At 32.3% G+C, this 27,712-nt stretch overlaps 1 protein-coding gene across 3 annotated transcripts in view; it reads left to right on the top strand.

Moving 5' to 3' along the window:
* The window catches only part of LOC126741573 (autophagy-related protein 16-1), a 579,654-nt gene extending 556,324 nt beyond the window's left edge, over positions 1-23,330 (top strand). For 2 of the 3 annotated variants that reach the window (XM_050448051.1, XM_050448049.1), the window contains 5 exons: positions 19,252-19,372; positions 19,434-19,613; positions 19,668-19,752; positions 19,810-19,956; positions 22,951-23,330. In XM_050448051.1, coding sequence (XP_050304008.1) covers positions 19,252-19,372; positions 19,434-19,613; positions 19,668-19,752; positions 19,810-19,956; positions 22,951-23,074 — 657 coding nt within the window. In that variant the 3' untranslated portion in view covers positions 23,075-23,330. The remainder of the gene's footprint in view (positions 1-19,251; positions 19,373-19,433; positions 19,614-19,667; positions 19,753-19,809; positions 19,957-22,950) is intronic. The other variant, XM_050448050.1, reaches the window with a different exon arrangement.
* Positions 23,331-27,712: the final 4,382 nt, after the last annotated feature.

The following is a 27,712-nucleotide window of genomic DNA, read 5'->3' as shown; positions in this document are numbered from 1 at the left end:
AAGATCAAAATGTAAAATTTGATATCCAGGAAACAAACAGATAAAATAGGACGTTAAAGTTAACGAAGTATTAAAATAGAAAATTGACCATTTTAACGAGTTTGACAGATAAGAGCAGTAACATTTGGCAGATGATGAGCAAAAAAGGTCAAGATACTATCATTTATTAATTTGTTTGGAAGTAAAACGTAAGAAGATAAAATAGAAATCTGCGACTTTTTTTGAAATATATTAAACTGATTCGCACTATGATGCATTAAGAAGTTAAATTTTAAAATGTTTGACGATTATAATTTTGGCAGATGAGAAGAGTGACGAATAAAGTATACCCATTGTCAGCTGTAAAATCGTTTTGACACTTTACAGCTGAAAGTACTTACACTTTATTGCTCCTTCCACTAAGTTCTACTCAAACTTAAGAAGATAAGATGACAGTTATATTATCTGAAACAATATTGACAGATGACAAAAAGGTAAATTGACTGTGACAGCTGTTATATTTTTGAAGAATAATCATTAAGAAAATAATATACAGGGTGTCCGGAAGCTAGATGCAATCCTTTAAGGGGGTGATAGCTGACTTAATTTTAAACATTTTAAGCTAAATATGTGTAGGTCGAAATTTGTTTATAAATTTTTTATGGCAATTTTTGCATTTTTCTCAAGAAATACCAAAATTTCACACTTAAACGGTAATAGAGCGCAAGTTACAATTAGTATCGGAGTTTCAAAGTTTATTTTGTTTTGTCTAATGTGTATTAATAAAAATACGATCAATTTCAAGCTTCTGTGTAAACTTATTAGAAAAAATAGAGATATTGAAACGTAAAAAATAAATATGGAGTTAAAATAAAAATGCTTTGTTTTATGTTTAAATAATTGTTATGAAAATACTTTCGTCGTTCAAACTTCTCTAAAAATATGCCTAGCTTCTGCCCTTTATTTTAAGATATCACTCATGCCGATGCCTGGCCAATTCTCAGAATTATGACCTCTTTTGTGCAGCAGGTCATGTAAACAAAACTTACTGGATTGGTTTTCTATTATGGGACAGTTCAGGTAAATTAAAAGTAATAAAAACAAAATTAAGCAGAGGTACCTAATAGTAGATACTGTAGGGTAAGGGGTACCTAGTAGGTACTTTGGGGTGGGGGTTACAAGTTAGGTACTCGCTTAATAAATAAAAACGTGTGATTTTAGCCTCTTGTTGTTTAGTTTCACTCTCGCCTCTAATTTTGTAAGATTATCAACTTCGTACTGACTGCATCCATTGTTTTTTAAATCGAATTTCTGCCCGTTTTATTAAACAGTATTGTAAAATGGAATTTACCAACCAAGAGTACGCTGACATTGTCTTCACATATGGACGCGCTAACGGTAATGGGGCTTTGGCACGTCGCTTGTACCAGGAACGTTATCCAGATCGGAGATTACCAAACTTCAGGGGTTTTAAAACACCTTTCGCCGTCTTACTGAAGTTGGCATTGGGAATAATCCGGCACGTGGAGTCAACCCTGGCCATAATAATGTAGAGATTGAGGAGCAAATACTGGAAGCTTTTACCGCAGACCCTACTGCAAGCGTCAGAAAAGTAGCTGAAGACCTTGGTCTTTCTAGATGGAAGGTGTGGAGTACCATGAAGAAAGATGGACAGTATCCCTTTCATGGTACGGGGGTGCAGGGCTTACAAGAAGAAGACTCTGCAAGACGAATTCAGTTCTGCCGCTTTTTATTGAACATGGACATCGAGGACCCGTTATTCTTAAGAAGTATCTTGTGGACAGACGAGTCCAATTTTTCCAGGAAGGATATTACCAACTTCCACAACCTCCACGAATGGGCTGCCAAAGATGCAAATCCGCATTGGAAAAAACAAAAATCATTTCAGAACAGATTTTCGATCAAATGTGTGGGCCGGAGTAATAGGCAGGACTATTATTGGGCCACATTTTTTACCAGAGAATTTAAATGGTGCCAACTGTTTAGATTTTCTACAAAATGATATCCCCGTTCTTCTAGACGAAGCTGGATTATTGGAACGAGAAAGACCAATAATCTTTTAGCAAGATGGTTGTCCAGCGCATTGGTCCTTGGCTGTCAGGAATTACTTAGACGACTGTTTTCCGGACGGTTGGATCGGTAGAGGCAGAACCTTTCCTTGGCCTCCTCGATCGCCTGACCTAACTCCGTTGGATTTTTTCATATGGGGCCGGGCAAAGGAGCTTGTATACACCACCGAAATAAGAACAAGAGATGAGTTGATTCGCAAAATAAATGAAGCATTTGACAGGATGAAAGAAGATATGACCATAAGAGTAACCACCACCGAAGTAACAAAAAGGGCTCGTGCCTGTATTGGAAATAATGGATTGCATTTTAAACATGAACAATAAATAGTTTAAACAAAATCGTATTTTATTTAACATTAAAACCTAAAATAACCCCACAATCGGGGCTCTAATGCTTAGTAGGCTTATGAGAGGTCTCAGTCTAATAATTTTTGTTTACATGACCTGCCGCATAAAAGAGACCATAATTCTGAGAATTGGCCAGGCATCGGCATGAGTGATATCTAAAAATAAAGGGCGTTTCAATGTCTCTATTTTTTCTATAAGTTTACACAGAAGCTTGGAATTGATCGTATTTTTATTAATACACATTACTATTTAGTAATTTAATATTTATTAGTAGACAAAACAAAATAAACATTGAAACTCCGATACTAATTGTAACTTGTGCTCTATTACCGTTTAAGTGTGAAATTTTGGTATTTTTTGAGAAAAATGCAAAAATTGCCATAAAAAATTTATAAACAAATTTCGACCTACACATATTTAGCTTAAAATGTTTGAAATTAAGTCAGCTATCACCCCCTTAAAGGATTGCATCTAGCTTCCGGACACCCTGTATAAATTGACAAATATGACAATTTTGACAGATAATAGCTTTGACATTTGAATAGATGACAAGAGAATAGCACACAGCAAGTTAATAGCAATAGGAAATTATTTTTGGGTTGGTAATCATATCTTATTGCGCAACTAAAAGAATAAAGATTTGACGATTTGTACCTAAGCTAGAAAAGATTCTGATGCTAATTAATCGTTGTAAAAGTTACGTCAAATTTCTGGAGTAAAAAGAATAATGTCTTGAAATGTCTGAATGATATGAACCCACGAACATAAAAAATATTCCTGGACTGCCAATTCAAAGAAAAGTAAATAACCACTACTAGGGGGTCGCCATTTTGCGTGATTGTGTCCTTTCGATGTTGGTCACTCTGCCAAATTTCAGGTGTGCCAATTTTAGGGAAATAAAACAATTAAATTTTTTGGCAGGTTATGTTTGAGAAAACAAAATAAAAAGTTACATTTAGTTAAGAATAGATGCGATAAGATAGTTGTGTTATTGGATCTGAGTATTTATCTTGTACTTTTTTAAGAATATCATTAAAATTTATGAAAGAAAATAATCCTCACCTAAAAAGAGACAAAGTTTCAATTAACTTGGGATAGATGCATGCACTTTAAAATATTTGTTTTATTATTCTGATAAATTTAAATCTTATAAATCCTGATGCCGTGCAAATGATGATCTTCATTTAATTTTTTGCTTGTGTTTACTTAACAAATTTAGTTAAGAACATTTTTATTTTCATTCTATTTTTACTTTCCTCCTATAAACAGAGTTTCCACATTAATAGTTACAACCATCTATAAAAATCAAAATATAGATGCTTTTATGAGGGTTTGTAATTAGTAAAGATTTATATAGTAAAAATAAACTCTATATATTATTTTATGATAAACAACACAGACAGATTATGTTTAAATAAGGATGGTGATGCATTATCTATGTATTAAATAAGGAGGAAGCTATATCTTCTGATGCAGACCATATACCCAAGCGTGTCGTTTACAAATCGGCAAAAACTGGGCAATCCGCTATACTCACAATTGACAATGTTATTTAGAATCAGTCATATCGAGTGATCGTGTTCAGATTTTAGTGCCTGATTTTGGAATCGCAATGATAGATTAAAAACCATGTCAATAAAAAAATTAATTTAGTTCGTGACAGGTCACACGTCAAATGTCAGCGTCATCAACTTTACCGTTATTTAATATATTTTTTGATGACAACACTGAAAATGTTCAGAGTGACCAACATCAAAAAGACACAACCAATATAATAAAATAATAAACAACTGACAGCTGACAGCAGTAACAATTCGTTACCAACCTAAAAAACGGTACAATAAACCCTTCACACTGCCAGCCTAAATGTGATCACAACAGTAAGTATGTGTTTCCAACCCACCAATTTTTCGGTATAAAATGTCGCCAACTTGTATTTTGAGGCTAATAATTGATAATAAAAAGGAAGAAATGGAAAAAACTATATTTTTATTATTGAGCATTAAGTACACTTTATCTTGCTTTCTGTTCCTTCTAGAGCAAATTGCATATAGTAACTAAACAGTTTTTCATTCCGTACTGTCAATCTAAAACTGAAAACACCTTGAAAGTTATGTCAATGCGAATATGAATTTTCTACAATTGGCACCATGTAAATCATCAGTGTTGCCCACCTAAAACGTAATTATACTTATCGGAGGCTCATAAAGTTTGCGATACAACGTTTCCTTATACATTGTTTCAACTTTTTCAACGCGTATATGTTGCATAATATTATCTAAGATCCTTAATATTAGCTACCTACAAATAAGATAAGACCATATTGATATATCCCAGCAGTATTTAACATGATAGATACTGTCACAATCGGAAACATATATAAAAGTAAATACGCATTCCTGCAGACATTACAACTCGATAATTTCAAGATGTCCACTTTATATTATTGTTATTCTCTACATGGTACTGTACTGTGCCTTAATGCATATTATAATAGTGGGTATACTGTGTCGGCACTGTCTCAAACAATGGCTTCCTTATGTCCTTAACTCATCACTGCGACTCGCAACAGAATTATTATGAGACTGGACTAGAGGACTTTCTTTATCCTTCCTACATACGTACGTACCGAAGCGACTTAAGAGATTTATGGTATATGTTGGTTCTTTGTGTTTTCAGTCTACATTAAACTTAAATACTATAACAGTACATATAACGTCAATGGATGCAGAGAAAAAAAGATATGGTTGTTCCCCAAGATATATTTTTTTAGGTTAATAATTGTTGACAGTTGTCAGTTATTTTTAGTTTTAGGTTGGCAATACTGAATTATTCCACCATTCCAGGCATCTAGAAGTATTCATCTATGCCAGGCATTTGAAATAATTTTTCATGTCCCTCTTAGATTTTCTCTTGTTTTAAAGATATTTATTTTAGTCGACATTAAACATAAATACTGTATGAAGTACACAATATACCGTCAATGGATGGCCCTAACAGTTTCCCGTTTTTGATATTCTTTTTTAGGTTGGCAACTGAAAAGGGAATTTCTTTTACATTGAAATTTTTTATTGTTGACACTGATAGTTTTGCAATTGTTTACAGTTGCCAGTTATTATCCAGGTATTTGAAATAATTTTTCATTTGATCTCAAATATTTGACTGGATATTTCATTGTAAATTTGTACGTGTCTCAATAATTAAAAAAAAAAGTAATTTGAAGTATTTTTCTCTTTGTTCCAAACATTTAAGATTCTTCTTTTTTCAGGCATTTTGAATAATTTTTTTTCTATTTAACGATCCAAATATGATTATATCGTTTGTAATATTATTGGGTTTAGGGATCTTTTGGGTTTTGGGATATTTAAGCTTGTCGGCGTTTCGTAAAATATATTTGGATTCAGGGCTCTAAAATAGCGATCATTTCTGAAATAATTCTTATTTTGTAGTTCGTTTGTTGGCTGAAAATCGATACACATTAAAAGTCGAAATTATGTCCTGTTTCTTGTCTGTCTTGTACTAAAGCAGTTGAGTTTATTTTTGATTGAAGGTTTTTCTGGTCATTTTTGTGTTCTCTAATTCTGTCTTTTAAGTATCGCGAGAATATATGTTGTTTTTGGGAGATAAATTCAACTTAAATACGAATCAATTAAATACGTTACAAGATACATCACAAGTGGAGGCTAGAAACAAATGTATTAAAATAATAATAAATTATTTAAATTCCAAAAAAAACATCGATGCGTCTCACAAATATATTCTTGGTTTAAGCATTAACTTAAAACAGTTTCTTAAACAAAATAAAGAAACCGTACATATATTAAAGGCTGACAAAGGTAACACAACAGTATTTATCAAAAAAGATGACTATGTTAAAAAAGCTAGGAATATACTTAATGACACAGACACGTATTAGAAACTTAAAAAGAACCCCAATATATCAGTTCAAAATAAAAATAACAAATTAATAGATTCATTAGTAACAAATTTATAAAAGGCAAAAACACAAAATCTACAGCCTCGCAGAAACATAAAATGGCAAAGGTTACATGTTTTGCTCGACTAGAGCATCATCAGACCTATAATAATTAAGATGATGTAACCCGAAGAAAGGAAAATTCAACAAAAACTTACCATAATATACACAAAACACCTAACATATAAATAAACAAAGCTTACTATAAAGTGGCACTATCTATGTACAAAGAACTTAGCTAAACAATCAAATCACCTTATACATTCCAGAAATCTAACAATGATTTGAAAGTCTAAAATTATTTAAGGTTATTAAAAACTAGATGGCCATCAAATTCAAACCTTTCATTAACACAGGACAGATCTGGGCTTTTAAAGACTTTAAAAATTTCCATTGTCTCCAGCAAGTCTAGTTTTTTACTTTTATTGCACTGGTGAAGTATTTTTATATTTTGGCTGTCAGGAAAATTATGTTTGGAGTCGAGGAAGTGATTAGCAAAAACCGATCTGGTGACTGTGATATCGGTTGATATATATTAAATTTATTATATTGGGCAAGTGTTCACTAATCCTAGTAGAAATCTTCCTACCAGACTGGCCGACGTACACTGCAGGGCACTCTTTAAACCTAATCTCATAAACTCCCGGAGAAGATAGCCGGGGTAGTTAGAGTAGCAGACAATCTTCGAGCTTGCCGACCACTTCCATTACTTCGGCCATAGATAAAATGCATATCTGACAAAAAAGAAAAAAATACAACAAAATTAGGAACATAATTCTAAATAAATTTAGTACAATATTACTTGATTAATATAGAGATTATGGCTTACAGCCTTACATATTTAATATATTTATTTAGTTTACCTTAAGGTATTGTTTTAGTCTTTTACACATATTTTTGTAGCTTTTTAGATTCACAATAGTTTCTGGAATTTTATTGAAGACACTTATTGCACTATGTAATGGAGAGTCCTGACATTTTTTTGTTCGCACCAATGCATTTCTCAACATGTTTTTATTTCTTAGCTGATACTTTTGTAATAATTTTCCCTTTAAACTAGTCTTAATATTATTTAACTGTATACATTTTATAAATTTAATTTGTTCATAGGTTCTTAATTGATTAATGTTTAAAATACCAGTATTTTTATAAATTATATCACTTGGTGTGTAATAATCTAAAGAATAAACTAATTTAACTGCTTTATTTTGCACTCGTTGTATTTTATTTAATAAATAATTTGGAACATTTCCCCAACATACTATAAGGTACCTCAAATGTGGTTCAATAAAGCTGTTGTAGAGTAATTTTTTTGTTTTAATATTTAACATGTGAGAGCACCTTCTCAAAGCACCAAGCATAGAGATATTTTGTCACTAATTTTTTGTATATGATTATTCCATGAAAGTTTATTATTTATATTTAAACCTAAATATTTGTAGTCTGTCACTTCTTTAAGTTTATTGCCGCTTACATGTACACTAATATCACATTTTGTTTTATTTTTATTACTTACAATCATGTAGACAGTTTTGGTAGCATTTATACTAAGCCTATTATAACACAGCCACTTATAGTATATATCTAAAGAGTCATTTATTTCCTTTTCAAGAGTTTTAACGTCTTTGGCTGAGAACACTAGAACTGTGTCATCAGCAAACATAAAATACTTAGCCCTAAGACCAGCATATTTTAGGCTATGCACATACAATAGGTAAAGCAACGGTCCAAGCACTGACCCCTGCGCTACCCCCACATTTAAAGTCTCTGCCTCACTGTTTTGGTCGTTTACTGTTGTGTAGTGTCTCCTACCTACTGAATATGTCCTTAGTAAGCTCCTACATATGCCTCGAAATCCCATTTTACTAGTTTTACTTAGCAGCAATTCAATATCAACAGTCGAAGGCTTTTTGCAGGTCGACAAAGACAGCTACAACATATTTTTGTTGATCAATTTCATTTGACACATACTCTAATAGGTCCGAGACAGCTCCCAAGGTGTTACTCTTTGTTTGAAATCCATATTGTTGGTCATCGAATTGAAAATTCTGTTCTATAAACCTAGTCATACGTTTCTTAATTATTTTTTCTATTAGTTTGGAGAATGTACTCAGTAGCGAAATAGGCCTATAGTTGTTTAGATCCTCACATTTTCCATTCTTGTGCACTGGTATTATATTTACTGTTTTTAAGTCTTCTGGAAAATTCCTGTCTCTAATATTCCATTAACCATTGTCACTACAATATCTCCTATTACATGGGTTAATTTTTCTAAGTCTTTGGTGGTAACTTTGTCCAGGCCTGGAGAGCTGTTTTGTTTCAATTCAGAAATTGTATTTATTATTTCATTTTTGTCTGTAGGTTCTAAGAAAATGGTATTTATTGTTTCCTCCTCTATAAATGTTGTAGTTTGAGTTTTTTCCACTTTAAGGACAAGTTTTTTTCCTATAGATGTAAAATGGTGATTAAACTCATGTACAATTTGTTTTTCGTTTGTAATTTTTTGCCCATCTATCTCAATTTGCTTTATTTTAGTATTGTTGTTTTTCTTTTTCTTATAAAGTTCATTAATCACTCTCCATGTCTTCTTAGAATCTCCACTCACTGCCTTAAATCTCATCTCAGCATACTTCTGTTGCAAATTCTTTCGCATATTATTTACTGTATTTTTCATGCTCTTAAATTCTCTTTCTGTAAACTCATTTGGGATCCTCTTCCAGCGAATATATAGTTTATCCCGTATTTTTAATTTTCTTATAAACTCCGGAGTAATCCAATCATTAGCAGATCTTATCTTTAGTATATATTTCTTAGAACATTGGTTTTTAGAGTTAACAATAATCTCAGCCAATTCTTGGAAGGATTGTACGCCATTATTTTTTCCATGTAGTTTTTCTTGCACCATTTGAATCCACCTTTCTATTAAGAGCTATTTTTATTATTTTATGATCAGAAACCATATGATCATCTAGTTTTATTTTGCACTGTAGGTTCTTATTTGCTATGATATGATCTAGTATTGTTTTACTTGTTTGTGTTGTTCGAGTAGCATTGTCAATAGTTAGCTTATTTTTTATTCCAAAGGCGTTGATTGATATTACATTTTTATATTCATTTACTATGTGAGAATCTATTAATAAGTTTATGTTTATGTCACCTATAATTAAGCAAGAATTTTTTTCACTTTCCATAATATTGTCCAGTTCACTAATAAATTTTTGTGCATTGCTGCTCGGTAGTCTGTATATACTCCATATAGTACATTTAAGTTTAGTCAAGGTTATTGACAAAAAATTGCACTCTTCCAAGTTTACAAAGGATGTATCTTTTACTGTATAGTCTATATTGTTTTTTAAATAAATACTTGTGCCCCCTCCTCGGGTATTCCTACAATTGTGTACGGAAGAATAGTTTTCAATATTATAAAATTATGTCTCATTTTGAAAGATCCATGTTTCTGTTAAAACCAATATGTGAATGTTTATATAGGTTTGTTGCTTTAAAATTTCCTTTATATCGTCCATTTTGTTTCTTAAGCTACGTATATTTATATACAATATATTTAAGCTATTATTTTGTAGTTCTTTAAACATAAGAGTATTAAATGTTTATTGTTTGTTTTAATCTTCAAGATCTTACTATTTTAAGTCTTCAAGACGTTTAATTCTTACCGGTGGATCAGTCTCATTGTATCTCAGGTATATTTTTCCATTTACACAGTATGAACTCTTGAGATTATGATTTTTTCTGTATTCTCGTGCCTTTTTAAACAATGTCTGGTTATAGTGAGTTAAGTCCTCATTAAAGTATATGTTGTTTCTACCATCCAGTCCACATTCATTTGTTTTTATGCCCTTTTTTTTCCTGACAAACTTTAGAATTTTATGTTTACATTCTTCGCTCCCAAGTTTCAGGACAATCGGACCATCCACCTTTTTTCCCACTCTGTAAGCATCTAATATATCCTGATCAGCCCCAACGTTCATACTTTTCACTACCTTCCTCATAGTGGTGACATCATCAACCCCTTGTTTTGGTATACCCACAACGACTAAGTTTTTTCTTTTTTCTATCTGCTCCTGGGCATTAAGCTTTGATTCCATATCATCCACACGTTTTTTTAATTCGTCATTTTCATCTTTAAGCTTTTTCATATCACACAGGACTTCTTCAAGTTGAACTTTGTACCCATCAAATGAGTCTGATATAAATTGAATTGGTTTTTTGATTTCATGCATTTCCTGCTGCATAGTTTTTTTGAAAGGGTCAAGATACTCTTTAAATTAGGCCCTCACCAGATTTACAACCTCAGTTTTATCCATTCCAGTCTTTTCTTCACTTCTAAACCCACTTTTAGTACACACTTTATAATTTTCAATTTTATTTAAACTATTAATTAATTTTGCTTGATGCCCACAACTGGGGTGGTAACTGGACCCACAAGCCTCACAATCCACCGATGTAGTGACTTTTTTCTTGCAATGTTTGCAATATTTATCTTTTTCTTCAGCTCTCACACCTGCTTGAGAAGCCATAACCTCACTCCTTAACTAGCCATAACCTACATTTCCAGAAACATCTATCATGTCTTTAAAAGGCATTTAAAAAATAATTTTTTTCATATCCTTCAATGGTTTGGTGTAATTATTTAATTTATTCCAAGCAATTTTATGTTTTATGACTCCAAAAGCCTGAAATAAAATTAAAATTTTCAGAATATATATTCTACTGTAGGGATAAATATACAAGAATAATTATACAAGATATTCCAGGATGTTCCCTTCCTTTTATCCTTCTTATCTCAGAAAGCAATAGAAATCATCTGCAACATTCCTCATATATCTTATTAACAAAGTTAACCCCCTATATCTTATTTATCACATCTCCTACGCCGGACACACCATGTATACCATACCAATTTCGGACTATCCCAATATTTTACCGGTACTTTAGTGTGTACTTTAGCACCTATTTAGCTTCGGTATCGCCATGTTATGATGTATCAGTACGACCTAAAACCGTTAACAGTCGTGTGAACAATATAGTGGCAAAGGCCATTTATTTCTTTAAGATTTTATAACAATGTTTATATAAAAGGCGGTGGTTATTGTTTGGTACCAGTCATGACCTTCTCGGCGTGACGTTACTGCCCTTGGAGCATCATGTGTCCCACATGTTGGCTACGAGAAACTTTTGATGGCTATTAACATTCTTATATATCATATAGTCGAAACTGTTTTTACTCTATCTTGGGGCGGTTATACGGATATCCATGTAATAGCAGTGATTTTGTTGTAGGATTTTTGATGATTATTTTATGGTGCATTTGCATATGTGGTAATAAGAGAAATTATGAAGACGAGTTGAGAATCTGATCTTGACTGGAAAAGTGTTTTTCTGAAATATGTTGCCATTTTCATGAGAAATTAAAAAAATTAAACGATTTATTAATGATAGTGGGGACAGGGTTAAACAGGTTGATTTTTAGACTTTACAAACGCTTTCGATCGAGTCAATCATATATTGCTTTGTAATAATTAAAAAATGGAGAATTAGAACTGCAGTTTTATTCTATTTATCACAGATTGCAGGTCAAGCACAGTTAGTCAAAATATATGAAACAGTCTCCGAAATCATTGAGGTGCCTTTATGACTCCATTTAAACCAATCCTTTTTTTACTCATATTTCTTGCAGATGATAAAAGTTTTGGGATCCATTGCTTTCTGCTGGATGGGACTTACCATTGGTACAACGTAAATAGTAAAGCTATCGTGAATGCTTAATAGATGTCTTATCTGATCACTTTTTTCTGGATACTTTTTCTTTCTTATTTAGTCTTCGGGTGACCATAACAATTTAGTCACGTTGAAAATTATAAAAATATTCATCACAGCAGTGATTTTATCGATGCAACGTCTGAAAATCGTTAAAAGATAGTTCATTCCTCCTTTAAGCAATGAAATGATAATAAAATATTTATCACGGCAAGGATTTTGAAAACAGTAACAAATGTCACTTATGAATTTAAAAATGATGAAATATTATACATTAGAGACGATTTATACTTTAAAAAAAAAAGAAAAAAAAATCAATAAAATTTTTATTACACCGGTCATTATGTAGATGCATCGCTTTAAAATATTGGAAAAAATTATTTCTGCTTTAGTATTTTGGAAATAAAATGGTTATCGCAGCAGTCACTGTATGTATATACTTGAAGACGATGTTTAATTAGTTTTTTCATTTATTAACGTGAAAATTATTTATCACAGCAGAGATTTTATAGACGAAATGCTTGGAAGTGGTATGTATCATGTATCACGGCAAGGATTTTATAGATGAAATTTGGTAATCCCCTTTTTTCCTTTAACGGTTCGAAAATAATAAGATATTTATTACATCAGTGATTGTATAGGTACAACACTTGGAAACATTAAAAAATTCATTTTTTTCTTGATATACTTTGGAAAAAAAAATTCTGCTTTAATTTTTTAAAAGTGATAAGATGTTTATCACACAGAGATTCTAAAGATACAACCGTTTAAAAAAAATAAAAAATGATGTCCCTTTAGCAACTTGAAATTGATAAAATATTTTTCACAGCAAAGATTTTTGTAGGTGCGAGTTAGTAAAATTGTTTTTTCCTTAGAACATTGAAAGCCTAGAATTAGCATTCCCTGGAACTATGGGCAGTATGTTTGCTTGCAACATATCTGATGCAATTATGGCAAATGCTTATGTAAGAATGCCAAAAAAAAGACACTTTATATTATCATAAAAATTTGTCACTAATGTTGGCTTTAACAATACTATTCCTGATAGTGAAGCCATCCTGCTACTATTCCTCTTTAATAAAGTATGATAAGATATTCTATAAAGAAGTCAACATTCAAGTTAAATGAATGTAGATAACGTATATTAGAGAAAAAGGTAACAACATCGCAACGCCGCTCGATCGCATTGTTGATTCCACCGACACAAGTAATCCTTACCAGTGACGTCGTCAAAAAATATTTATTATTAATAGATTATGCTTTAAATGATAAACAATATTACCGTTTATGAACTCTCTATGTGATTTTTTAATGTACTTCATTAGAGTAAACCTTTTTCAACCAAAAACTAAAGAAAAAATACAGAACGTCACAAATGCCAAATGTAAATACAAAGCCGTTTGTCAAGATGACATTTTGTAAGATGACATCAGCTTTTGCCTGCGGTGTTGCCATTTCAAATTTTTTAGAAGCGGTTTTAGAAATAAGAATGTTATATAATTTTTTTTTGCATTGATGATGGTATTTTTGCACTTAGAATAACATATATCTATTTATACTTTTTATTTTTAATCCAAAATCTAACATCAATAAGTTAAATGAACATTATTATATGTGTTGATATATAGCTGAAAATTTCCTCTTTTGAAAATCTGTGTAAACTGGACAACAAAGAATCGAAGATTATATATGTGTACACATGTTGAACTGAAACAAATTTGGTGTTTACTAATTCTAGCCCAAAATATCAAGAAAGTGACAACATTTCGGAATTATTATCAAATTACTCGCTTATCACATGGGGATAGTAAAATAACCAGGTTGACCGCCTAACTTCAATTAGGAATCTGAAAATCAATTCGTAATGGCCTTTCACCACCCGATGCAAATGAGACAAGACATAAGAGCTTTAAATGAACATTTATCTTCTAAAAATCAAAGCATTTATTACACAACTAAAGTTTAAACTAACAGAGAACGGTTAAAAACATGAAAACCTCCTAAAAGCATGAGGTAGTAGTTATAGTAAAATATAAATAAGTACTTAGTCAACTTCTTTAACAGTTGGTCCACCACCAGGAGTAGGTATCACGCACTAGGATTTCCTCCTCCAGGTTCCCCACCATGCAATTTATCACAATAGTAATTGTCCAGATACAACGTTTGTAAACAGTGAAGAAATTTGTTATAAAGTTGAAAATTATAAAATTATTATAACTGCATAGGTTTTATAAGTAAAGGCTTGAACATTATAAAGAATGAATTATACCAAGGATTTTATGGACGCGGCGCTTGAAACCATTGAAAAAAGTAATTTCTTCTTTAATAACTTGAAAATGATAAAATACTTATCACAGTAGTAATTGTCAAAATGCAATTTTTATCACAGTAAAGATTTCATAAATACGACTTTTTTTTCCTTTATTAATTTAAAAATGTTAAAATATTTATTGCTACAGAGATTTATACAGTGCTTTCATTTCAAAACGTACCACCCTTAATAACTTTCTTAAAAAAAAAAAAAAAAAAACATGTCAAATTAGATATATAGGGGGACGTTTAATTATGCATTTACTGAAGTTCTGTCAATCACCTCCTCACCTCCAGCTAACCTCACTTTAATATGTCAAAAGGGAATCCCCATCGTGTGATACATTATAGTAAGCAGCGTAAAATTCTCTATTCAACGGTACCAAAAAAAATTAATTCGATAAATGAGTAAGCAAATAGTTACCGAAAATGTCTAGAAATAATGAATATTTTATTTACGCCAAACTTTGGTATTTTAAATGAATACTTTTAGTGTGGTACCTACATCATTTTAAAATTCTTACATTTTTTATAATAGATCATCAAAAAAAAAAATATACAAGCAATTTAGAAGTTAAAATGTGTGGTAACAAACAGTACATTTAGTTCAAGCAAATTATTTATTTTTTTAAGTAAAGAATGTGTACCGTTATTTGCGAGAAAAAAGAGTGTCTTCAAATTTTTTGCAAAAATCTTTGCAGTCTTATAACTTTGTATGTGTATTTATTTCACTTATATTTTTTGCGAAACCTACTTAATAGGTACAAAAAAACGAGCGATTTATTATTGTTAAAACTGTCAGTTTGACGCGTGCAATTTTTCAATTTTAGTTAAAACAGTAAGTTAATAAAATGGTGTATACGCTAGCCGAAAGAATAGAAATAATTTTCCTTTATGGAGCCCAAGATCGGTGTGCTCGCGGAACCGCGAGAGCATTTAATGAAAGGTATCAAGATAAAAACGTGAGCCATAAATACGTATTAGAATTGATACGAAAATTTGAAGGGACGGGATCGATTTGCAATAAGAAAAAATATGAAAATAGAGTTGTCGATGAAGCATGCCAAGTTGAAGTACTAGGACAATTTGCTATGGATCCAACTTTGTCTATATCAAAGGCCGCAAAACTAACAAATATTTCCACTGGTTCAGTACATAAAGTTAAAAAAAAAAAGTTCTTTACTTATAAAATTCATATTCTTCATGAACTTGGAGAAGATGATTTTGATAGGAAAATTCAATTTTGTGAAGTGATGTGCCAGCGAATTGACGACGATCCCCATTTATTGAAGAACATTTGCTTCAGTGACGAATCGACCTTTTTTTTAAATGGCCTGGTGAACAGACATAACTGTAGATACTGGGATAATGAAAATCCGCATGTTTTTCGGGAAGGCCATACCCAATATCCCCAAAAAATTAATGTTTGGGCAGGAATTTAGGGGAATGAAATAATCGGGCAATTTTTTTGGAAGAAAATTTGACTGGCGAAATTTATTTAAACCTTTTAGAAAATGCAATATACCCTTCCATCATGCAATCAATGGAAAATCAAGTAGATCAACATGGTGCTATATTATTGAATGAAAATAATATACATTTTCAGCAGGATGAAGCTCCCGCGCACTATACTTTGGTAGTTCGAGAGTGGCTTGATGAAAATTTTCGAGAAAAGTGGATTGGCAGACGTGGTGCAATCGAATGGCCTGCGCGGTCTCCGGACCTAACCTCACTAGACTTTTTTCTTTGGGGCTACTTAAAAAGCAAAGTTTATAAAACTCCACCTGAGAGTATTGAGAATTTAAAAAATAGAATATTTCAAGAATGCAGAGAAATTAGCGGGCCAATGTTCGTAAGGAGTTTGAAAATAGGCTTTTTTATTGTCTTGCTAATAACGGCGCGCATTTTGAACATTTTATAAAATAAATTTGTTTTTTTTTAACTAATTAAATTTGTTTTTCTACCCTACCGATTTACACTTTAATTGCTTCTTGGTCAATCAATTTTATTTTTTTTTACAACCATTGATAGCATAATGAATGCCCTTTAAAATAATGTATCACACCATGGGGTAGCCATTTGACATACCAAAGTTTGGCGTAAATAAAATATTCATTATTTCTAGAAAGACATTTTCGCTAACTGTTTGCTTACACATTTACCGATTTCATTTTTTTTGATACCGTTGAATGGAGAATTTTACGCTCCTTACTATGATGGTATCACACGATGGGGGTTCCCATTTGACATATTAAAGTGAGGTTAGCTGGAGGTGAGGAGGTGATTGACAGAACTTCAGTAAATGTATAATTTAACGCCCCCCTGCATATCTAATTTGACGTGTTTTTTTTTTTTTTTAGGTAATTAATGGTGGATCGTTTTGAAATGAAAGCACTGTATATGCAAGGCTTAGTCGCAGTACAAAATCGATTTCTGCTTTAATAACTTGAAATTGATAACACATATATTACAGTAAATATTTTATAAATGCGACTTAGTTTTTTCTTTTATTGATTGAAAAATGATTAAATATTTATCCGAGCAAAGATCTTATAGGCGAAAGGCTGGGAAGTAATAAAGCATTAATCACGACCTGAATTTTACTTTACTTTTTACTTTATTTTTATTTTACTTAATTTTCTTTTAGGTGCAACTTTAAAAAATGCGGTGAAAAAAATTATTTTTGCTTTAATATTTTGGAAATAAAAAAAAAATTATTTATCACAGTAGGGATTCTATAGACTATAGGCTTGAATGTGATAAAATATGCATCTGGGATCTGGGCAAAGATTTTATAGTGATATTTGATAAACTTCCTTTTTTTCCTTAAGCGATTAGAAACTGATAAAATAATTTACCACACCAGTAAGTTTATAGGTGCAGCGCTTGCATACAGTGAAGAATTTAGTTGTTTCTTTATTAACCTTTAACATTATAAAATATTTATCACAGCAAAGATGTGTGTGTGAAATTTTCTGTTTTTTATGATTAGAAAATAATAACGTGGAAAACAAAAAATAAAGAAAACAGTAAAAAATTAATTAATAACTTGGAAGTGATATGAACATATTATTATCATTGAAAATGAACATATTTTTCACAGTAAAAATTGTATATATGCGACTTGGTTTTTTGTTTTATCGATTGGAAAGTGATAGAATATCAATCACAATAGTAACTGTGCAGATGCAACGCTAACAAACATTAAAAAATTTCTTTATATACTTAAAAAATTATAAAATATTTATCGCAATGGTGATTTTATTGGTGCAAATCTTAGAAAAACTTAAAAATTTTAAAAAATATTTATCACAGCAGAAATTTTATAGGCTTGGAAATGATTAAACATTATTCATATAGCATATTGAAAATTGTAACAAATTAGGTTTCTTTTTAATAACATTAATCACAACGAGGATTTTAAGATGCGACGACTGAAAACGAAAATTGTACAATATTCATCTTTTATATTTTACTAAATTTTGTATTGAACTGAAACCAGTAAAAATTCGTTTTTTTTTCTCATCGGTTTGGAAATACTCAAGTATTTATCTCGGCAGTGATTTTAAAAATTTTACAAATGAAAGCAACTAAAAAATTTAAATTGTTCTATTATCGGCTTGGCAACACTAACCTGAGCAGTGGTTCATAATTCTAAAACCCGTAAAAGTATGTTTTTTCTACCTGATCGGCTAATTAAAATAATTTTTCACAAAAATTAATAACACATTTATAACAGCAGTGATTTTCGTAACAGATTAATGAAAAAATTCTTATCGATTTGGATATACTAAAATATTTATCTCAATTTTTTTTCTTTTGTCACTAGCCGTAAGTTTACTAATTTTCAGTGATTGTTAGATTAATTGAAAAAATCGATTTGTTTAATGGCTATATAACAAATAAAATATTTATTATAGAAGTAACTTTAACGTTTCATAGAATACGATCCGTAAAAAATGTTTTGCTACCTTCACAATCGGTTTGGAAATAATAAAATACTTACCAGTTACAGACCTACTTTACTATTTAAATATACTACCTCACTTTATTTATTTTATATTTTCCATTTAGTAGTAGTATAGCAACAAATTCCATATAGAAGAATCTCATTGTTTTGAGCAATTTCTAGTTGTACTAAAATTGGACACGCTGCGCTTCAGACTACTAAACGGTATAAAAGAATTGATTGATCTGAAGGTTAGATTTGTCTGCGTTTAATGCTAGCGACTTTGTATCTAACCAATTTTGAAAAACAGATGTCATGACCCATTTAGCTTTTGCATACACTTCGTCCCAACATTTGCCCTTAAATAAGAAAAGCGTGTCATCAGTGTATAACAGAAAATATTATTTTTGCCCACTTCTTCTATTAGAGTATTAATATACATCGTAAATATTTGAGGACCAAGTACAGTTCCGTACAGGCACACCGTACCCTATCAAATAGGAATCACCAAGTGACTCACCAATTCTTATTTTGTTGGCATAGGTTTGGTTGGTGTTTTTCAGATCTGATTACGTAAGATTATATCAGCCACACCTCTTATCTTAAATTATTTCAGCTAAATAGGGTGCGCCACAGTGTCAAACGCCTTGGTCAGGGCCAAAACTATTAAAAAGCATTTATTCTTTTGACTTAGGCGTTTAGAGATAAAAGATTAAATTAAAAGAAGAAACCAGATTTATGAGTTAGTATGATTTTTTAAATAAATTTTAAATATTTCCTTAACCTGAAGACAAAAATAAGTTAACATATGACTTATTTTTCAGCATACACTGACCGGCCATTCGGGGAAAGTAATGGCGGCCAAATTCCTGGGGGACGCATCCAAAGTCGTAACCGGAAGCCACGATCGAACTTTAAAAGTGTGGGATCTGAAAAGTCGGGCATGTGAGTATTAAGTCCAAAACTCTCCAAACCCTTTCATTATAGAAAATTCATTATTATTTAGGCATAGAAACGAAATTCGCAGGATCCAGTTGCAACGATCTCGTAACGGTCGATAGCGCCGGATCGACGATAATCAGCGGCCATTACGATAAAACTATCAGGTTTTGGGATAGTAGATCAGAAACGAGCGCCAATAATATTAATTTAAATGGGAAAATCACATCATTGGACTTGTCCAGAGGTAAAATCACTAAATCGGTCTTCTTATATACTATTACTATAGTACTACTTTTAGATTCAAAATACTTATTGGCTTGCGTGAGGGACGATACCCTGGAACTTATTGACCTGAGGATGAATCAAGTGGTGACAACTTATAAGTGAGTTTATTGAGTTCGATAAGATCTTATGAATACATTGATGTAATTACTTTTAAGCTGTGACGGTTTCAAAGTGGGCTGTGATTGGTCTAGAGCTACGTTTAGTCCTGACGGGCAGTACGTAGCTGTGGGATCTAGCGATGGTAGCGTTTACATTTGGGGAGTAACCAATGGGAAAATTGAGACGATACTTAAAGAACATGGGTAAAGTATAGTATAATTTATTATTATTTTGCGTTATATAGAGCATTTTGTTTTAATATAGAGTAGCTTTTAAGAGGGTAAAATCCCCAAATCCATTAATCTGGGTTAAACACTTTTTTTTGTTAATTGTTCACATATTTGAGAATATTTTCACTGAAATAATTAGAATATCTTAAAAAAGATTATAGTCGAAGAAAAAGCATTTCATACCAGTTATTTTAATATAAAACCGTTTCTTGCACCTCAAAAGCTCTTTAAGTTGGAGGCACTTTTGTCCAACAATTTCCAAGTAACCATCAAATTTTGAAGGGCATATTTCCACATCAAGTCTTTTTATTTGAGAGTTTGAAGATTTTTTATACAATAGTGCAGAGGGGTTCTGAGGATAAATTTGAGGGTAAAAACGTGGTTCTAAATTGAAAATTTGGTTAGTAAGGATAGTTGTTTCCAGGCAGTTGAGTCATGGATTCATGTTTCTGAATTAAAGACGGTTGAACGTATTTCTTATTCTAGGCAATTGAGTCATAGAATTATATGCAATTAAATCATTGAATTGCATTTCTGGGCAGTCAATTCATGTATGCATCATAATTTTACGAATCCTGGATATATTTTTCTCAATTCAAAATACTAAAATGATTTTATTATTCTAGTTTCTAATTTTATTAAGATGATTAATCTACGCCATTGATTTATTATGCCATTGATAAATAAATAAAACAAATAACTCATCATGTAATAATGTACATTTTATTCGCTATAGATTTCATTGAAGTAAAACCTGATGCGAATTTACGGCTGACGACGAAACATACACGAGATACAGAAACAAGGAACTTTCATTGCAAATGATTTTGGTTTGCTTTAACAAATTTTTAACTCACAGACACAATATTATGCTCTAACGATACTAAAAATATTAAATAAAAATACACACCTTTGTGCTACTTGGATTAAAATATTTGCTTAAATAAAAACAATATAGAGGTGTAACATGCCGATGACACAGGGATAAAATTCTGATAGATGAATTTTAACTCGCAGGAATGCGACATGCAAACTTGCAAGGCATTTAATTTCCAAATTACTGTCTGGATATTTTGGAAATTGTGTTTTTCTAATCCAGTTTACCCAATTACGACCATCCTTAGCGAGATGGGGATTTAAATTGAAAAATTAAGGTTTTCTACCTTTTTGCTATATCAGCATTTTATTTCTACGTGTCCGGATATGGCTTTAGACATCAACCTTCAACGGATATATCAGTCAGAGACTTGCGTGACAAAATTCTGGAGGGTTTGAGCGCAGTTTCCGCTCTCCGAATGTATGGACCATAGTATACTTGAAAAACTCATCTTCGTTTAAGTATTAGCTTGCTCCAATGCTACTTAACAGGCAAACGTTTATTTTAAAAGTAGTAGGTCCCAGAGTTTACTGATGATACATACGTGCATCAGGGCTCTGTTCTTGGGCCCACTCTCTTTTTAGTTTCTCGTGTATGTCATAATGATCTTCCTAGCTGTGATCCTGGGCCTGTATTATATTTTTATGATTGATATTACAGCTGATCAGTCATGAAGTGACCTGAGCGAGTGGGCGATATCAAATCGATTAAGCTTAAATCAGAATAAAACCAAAAAGGTACTTTTTTTAGAGATGAAACTGCCTTTATTTAAATATTTTAAGGCTCAACTATCTGAAACGAGATAAAAGGTTTACTGAGGTAGTATTACTGCCTGCAATAAAAAAAACAATTAAGCGACTCAACTGTTGTTAAATTAAGCAATGTGTGCCTGAAATTGCTATCAAATGCTAAACTACACAAATTATTGAAGTCTTAACTGTCTGAAATAAATCTTAAGAATATTGGAATCATAATACTGCCTGGAATAATAAAATTAATCAATTGTGTTGATTGACAAAATACTAATTCATGGCTCAACTACCTGGCATAAAAAAAAATTAATTTGTCTGAAATAAACCTCAAGGCTTAACTGCCTAAAATTGTTACTCAAGACCAATCAAGAACTCAACTGCCTGAAATTTACAAAGCCACTTTGTATCTCTTGATAAAGTTGCTGTCACTCTAAATTCGGGATTGATCTGGCGGATCCATGCCGGCTTGTGTAAGAGTGAGATGCTTGTTGAAACTATCAATAAATGTTTTGGAAATTGTCTTTTTTTTCTTATGTGCACACTGTTATACTGACATAGAGTGAGAATTAGAAACATTTTACTGTAACTGCTGGACCCTTAGGTTGAATGATAGATTTGGGGTGAGTGCTATGCGCATTACAAGAATCGCCAAGCCAATTCGTGCAACTTATATGATCTCAGAATGTAATTTAAATATTTTTATAAGGGTCAGGACTATTACTGATTAGAAAATGTACAGAGAATCACTAGCTCCATCGTTGATTAGTATGCTTGTCAATTTATCCGGGCATCCATAATTTTATAAGCCATGGATGTATTTTTCTCAATTTATGACGCTAAAATGATTTTATTATTCCAGGCAGTTGAGCCACAGAATTTCAGGCAGTGGAAACCATGGAATGTTATTTCCAGGCAGTCAATTCATCCGTGCATCTATGATTTTATGAGCTATGGATATATGTTTATGAATTTAAGACACTTAAATAATATTATCATTAAATGATCAATTCTGCTTTTTTACCAAGATACAGATTAAATCTTTGTTTTGTATTAAATTTTAAAAGATAGTTTGTTACCAAATAATAAACGTTGTCAAATTTTCGAAAACTCTTAAAGCCAACTTTCCGAGAAATCGATCGCCGCACTTTATCGAAGAATACTCTCTATTATTGTATTAGGCCAAGCTCTTTCTGACACCAGTGCTTGCCTTATAAACCTTTTCTTATGCACAACGAAAGTCTCTTTGGCCTTTTAATAATATGATAAAAACTCTTTGCTTTTTTAAATATAATATTTGCTTTACTGTTTGTCGCAAATAAACGTAACGTTAATACGCAGATCAACCTCAATTGGACTGTTCTCCAGGTCTGCAGTGACGGCAACCGCTTGGCATCCCTTTGGCAACTTCCTGGCTACCGTCGACCGCACCAAGAGATCCGTCATCTGGACGGGAGATATGTGAGGAGGATATTGAACAACACATGCCGTTTCACACACAAAATCGTCTTGGCTTTTTATAAATTTAAAATTCACTGAATTGTTTGATTTCGGGATAAGTGACTATACTGAGGGCAAAAAATTACAGAATTCAGTCGTTTATGTTAGAATCTTCGATGGAGCAGATCATCTTTATATTTAATAGGCAATTATGATGCAAAAGGATCATAAAATCGCTAATTTGTTACCTGTAATAAAAAATATGCCTTTTTCAAGAGAAATGACTCAGACAAAGTTTCAGGTTTTTACAAGAGGGCCTGAATGCGTTCATTATAAATTCAAGGTTAACTTTTATTTTTCAAATTAAAACCCCTAAGAACGAACGGAAAATTTGCATGTGACTCCATGACCTTCAAAGTCATTCCAGGGACATATAAGCGCAAACAAGATTCAAACGGCTGATCAGCGTAAAGTCCAAACCACCACTCCAGTAATCGTTCAAGACCCTAAAATTTTGTCTCAAATATTTCTATATATATGTATTATTTTGTTAAACATTTATATTTTTAATATAGTTTGTAGGTGCCTTTATTAAAATTTACTTCAATTATGTTCAAAAACAAATAAAATTTATTTAACAAAAAAATTAAAAAAAGGTACAATAATAATGAGTATGTCAGTATGCCACCTCTGGCTCTAAGAACTTCGGCACAACGATGAGACATGTTTTCCACCAAATTTCTGATTACTTGTTGTGGTAACTACTCGTAAATCGTTAAAACAGCATCTGCAACATGATTCAGATTTTGGAAGGGTTGATGATCCTTCAATCGTCTTGCCAGTTCATCCCAGATATGCTCAATAGATCTAGATCCGGGCTATTAGCTGGCCATCTCATGACATTAATATTGTGCTCCTGTAGAAAATTTATCACGACCCTGGCTACGTGTGGCCTGGCATTGTCTTGCTGTAGAATGAACCCATCGCCCATATTTTGGCCAAATGGGACGGCATGAGGTTCCAATATCTCCTTTATGTAACAGACAGCTGTTAAAAGTCCCTTTCCGAAATACGACAAGGTGCGTGTGTCCTGTCAAAGTTATACCAGCCCATACCATTATTGATCCACCTCCAAATGGAACAATTTCCTGCACATAGTCGTCCAAATATCGTTCACCATACACGAACACGCCCATCATTATTGCATAACATGAATCCTTTTTCATCTGTAAACATTACATTGGCCCACTGCTCTCAATTCCAATTAAGATGCTCTTGACAAAAGTTTCTACGATTTGCTCGATGAGCTGGAGCTAATCTAGGGGCTCTAGCAGGCCATACGGAGTTGTCCTTCGTGAAGTCGGTTTCGTATCGTTTGCTCCGATTTTCGCGTTCCCGGAGCTTCTATAAGGCGATTTTGCAGTCTTCTAGCAGTAGCGGTGAGACTCCTAATTGCCCAAAGTCGTAAAAAACGATCTTCTCTCTGGGTTGTTGCCCTTTGCCGATTGGGATAGAGCTCTTGTTATTATGCCGTAAATTTGGTAGCGATTCTAAGCTCTGGAAACCGCAGAATGACTTACAATAAGCATTTGGGCTACACGACGCCTTCAATACCCTACTTCGATCAATGCCACTGCTCTAGCAACTTGATATTCGTTGAGGTATACTCTACGTATCCTCCTTCTACCCAATACATCAACATTATTTGTTAAAATTTAAAAAATTAATACCTGTCACAAAGTAAAGCAAAGTGAAACTAAATAATAATTTCATCGTCTCAATGTTTTTTGTTTTTTTTTTTTATTTTATGTTTTATTATTTTTATTTTTATTTATAAGCTAGAAGTAAAAAAAAACCGAAATTCCTTACCTTTCATGATATAAAATTAGTAGAGAGTAGGGGAGGGTGGGCCACCATGAGACGGAAAAAGTTTTTTAAAATTAAAAAATATAGTTTTGTGTAAATGTTAGGTTCTAAAGAATGATATTTATAATCATGTTAATCTTAAAACAAAACATTAAAAAAAGTTCTTTTTTTTAAAGATGTATCATGGAGGCCCAGAAAAGTGGGCCACCATAAGACATATGTGAAAAAAACAACATGTTTGTTACAAATCTTTATTAAATGGCGGTTTTGACAACTAAAAATATGTACTTAAACGAAAAAAACACAAAAATATAAGATTTGTCAATGTAAAATATGCCAAAAATCAAACAATCATTTATTTTTCTTGGTAAAAAAAGAACTTTAGCGTAAATTTATATTGGTAAACTGAATTTCGAATTTCAGATATTCCTGTAAACGTTTTGTTTTACCCAAATGAGATAATGGCGGTAAAATCATTTTAACGTCATTTAAAGGAACCATTCCTACATCAGGTTCCAAAGGATATACGAAGTGTTCGCTGAATTTTACCGACTTCCGCAAAAACCTTACTTCTACTTCATTGCTGGAACTTTCCAGATTTATCACTTTTCCAACATAGAATATATTATCATTTTTGGCACTAAATGACACTAATACAAAGTCGTCAGGTTTGGGATTTCGACCCAGTTCTTCAAATGCTAAAGGATCAGCCTCGGGAATCCAGTCTGTTGAATCCTGGTCAGAGTCGGCAAAAGATAAACTTCCATGTTCCTCAGACGAAAATATATCATTGAAATCAACCTTCTTTTTTTTGCAAATAAATTCCGGGTGGCAGCTTTTTGTTCGTCATCCTTGTGTTTTCTTTTTAATTTGTCTTTTTCAATGTTTTCCTGGTATTTTTTTTCAAACATATCTTTCTCAGCCGTATTAGTGGGAATGCAGCTGGTAATTTTTCTACGATGACTATTAGAAACCTTTCTCATTCTTGCTTTTGGGTATCTCTTAAATATTTCTGGGCTTATAAACAATTTCAATTTTGGTGACTGATCATTAAGTGTATCATTGGTAACTGTCTGAGCTACTTTAGATGATGTTGATGAAGTATTTTCATCCACGGTGGAAACTTCTGTATTGTTAATATTTAAAATTTCTCTATCGGTAACAGAGCTGCACAGGAAATCGTCATCCGTAAAGACATTTCTGTCAAAAGGGTAAATTCCGGCATAGACCGTTCGAATGCTATTCCAACACAAGCAGCAATTTCGTAAATGGATAACGGATAACCCGAATGATGCAAAAGCCAAGAGTCAACTGCAGTATTATAATTCGCCTTAAATGGGGCAAATACTGATATGTCCAGTGGCTACAGTCTATGACTACAATGTGGTGGAAGTGTGACTGGAACGACTCCATTGTTCTTAGCCAAATTCAGAGTTTTAATCCCAAGGTGGCTCTCATGATTGTCCATGATTAAAATAGTGGGATTTTCTTTGGACGACCAAAATGTTCCATAACAGACGGAAATAATTCGGAGTTCATCCAACCTGCAGTAGAAGCCAGTCCTAATGTTCCTGCCGGTGCCCCGTTTAACACATGATTTTTAAATTTTTTTCTGGGGAACACCATTATTGGGGGCAGTGTATTACCAGTAGCACTTATTATTCAACATGTTGTAATCAAAACTTCTTGTTCTCCACTAGTATATTGACTTACTTGTTTGATACCTTTCGACGACCGAACTTTTTTCGGTTTTTGAACAGTTGTTGTTCCAGTTTCGTCTAGGTTATAAATCCGTGTACCGTCAGAAAACTTCTCAGACCGACTATACGCCTTTTCAAGGTTGTCAAAAAATAAATTTACATTATGTTTGTTAAACGAAGTTGCTCTTGAAAGACTACATCCTTCTGGTTGACGTATGCTTAATTCTTTTGCATGTCTTTTTAAAAAACCCTGTAACCAGTCGATACCAGCAGATTTATTCTTATTCCAAGATAACGGAATGTTTTTTTTATTAAAACACGGGTATCTTTTGTAGTTTTCCCATAGCACATTTTCGAACATTTAATAATGTAATTGACTAAATTCTTCTTTTCCTCTTCATTAAAAACCAGGGGATGCTTATAATTGCTTTTCATTGAAACAATGTCATTGGGATTGGCTTTATTTTGTTCTTTCTTAACATACCTTTGCAACGTTTGAAACGATAAATTGTTTTCTTCTGCAGCTTTCCTAAGAGACAACTTAACTCCATTTATTCCTACTAAAACTTGCTGAACCGCTCTTTTCATATTTTCTTCTTTAAAGGTTCCTTTTTGGCTCTTTCTTGTTCGTCCTCTTGACATCTGCAAAGATAAAACAATATGCTAGCAGTAGTACACACTAGGTTATACACTACTACATTCTGGACCTCCTTGAGACACTGTCTCACTGTCTCACACTATCTCACATAATTGTCTTATTGTGGCCCATTTGTATATTTAGGAAAAAATATTATCATTATACAGTAAAACTAAAGTTGTCTTTTAAAAGTTACATTTAAAAATTAGCTGAAAGGTCAATTTACAAATGCATATAACTGTCTTACCTTTAGAGTTTATAGATCACTCAAAAAAAAATTTTCAAAACAATACATGAAAAAAAAATCGACCTCGCCACGTGCATTTTCCATAAAATCTAGAAGACGACTGATCCAGCGGCGCGAAAAAATGTATATTCAGGTCATGCGCTTACAGAATAGTATATTGTGCGACCGATAGATGGGTATCGCGTAAACGACTGGAAATATAAAGATGTCTCA

This window comes from Anthonomus grandis, chromosome 10, assembly GCF_022605725.1.
Source record: "Anthonomus grandis grandis chromosome 10, icAntGran1.3, whole genome shotgun sequence".
Lineage (NCBI taxonomy): Eukaryota > Metazoa > Arthropoda > Insecta > Coleoptera > Curculionidae > Anthonomus > Anthonomus grandis.
The sequence above is the reverse complement of the archived record's forward strand: the minus strand, read 5'-3'. Positions and strand labels throughout refer to the sequence as shown.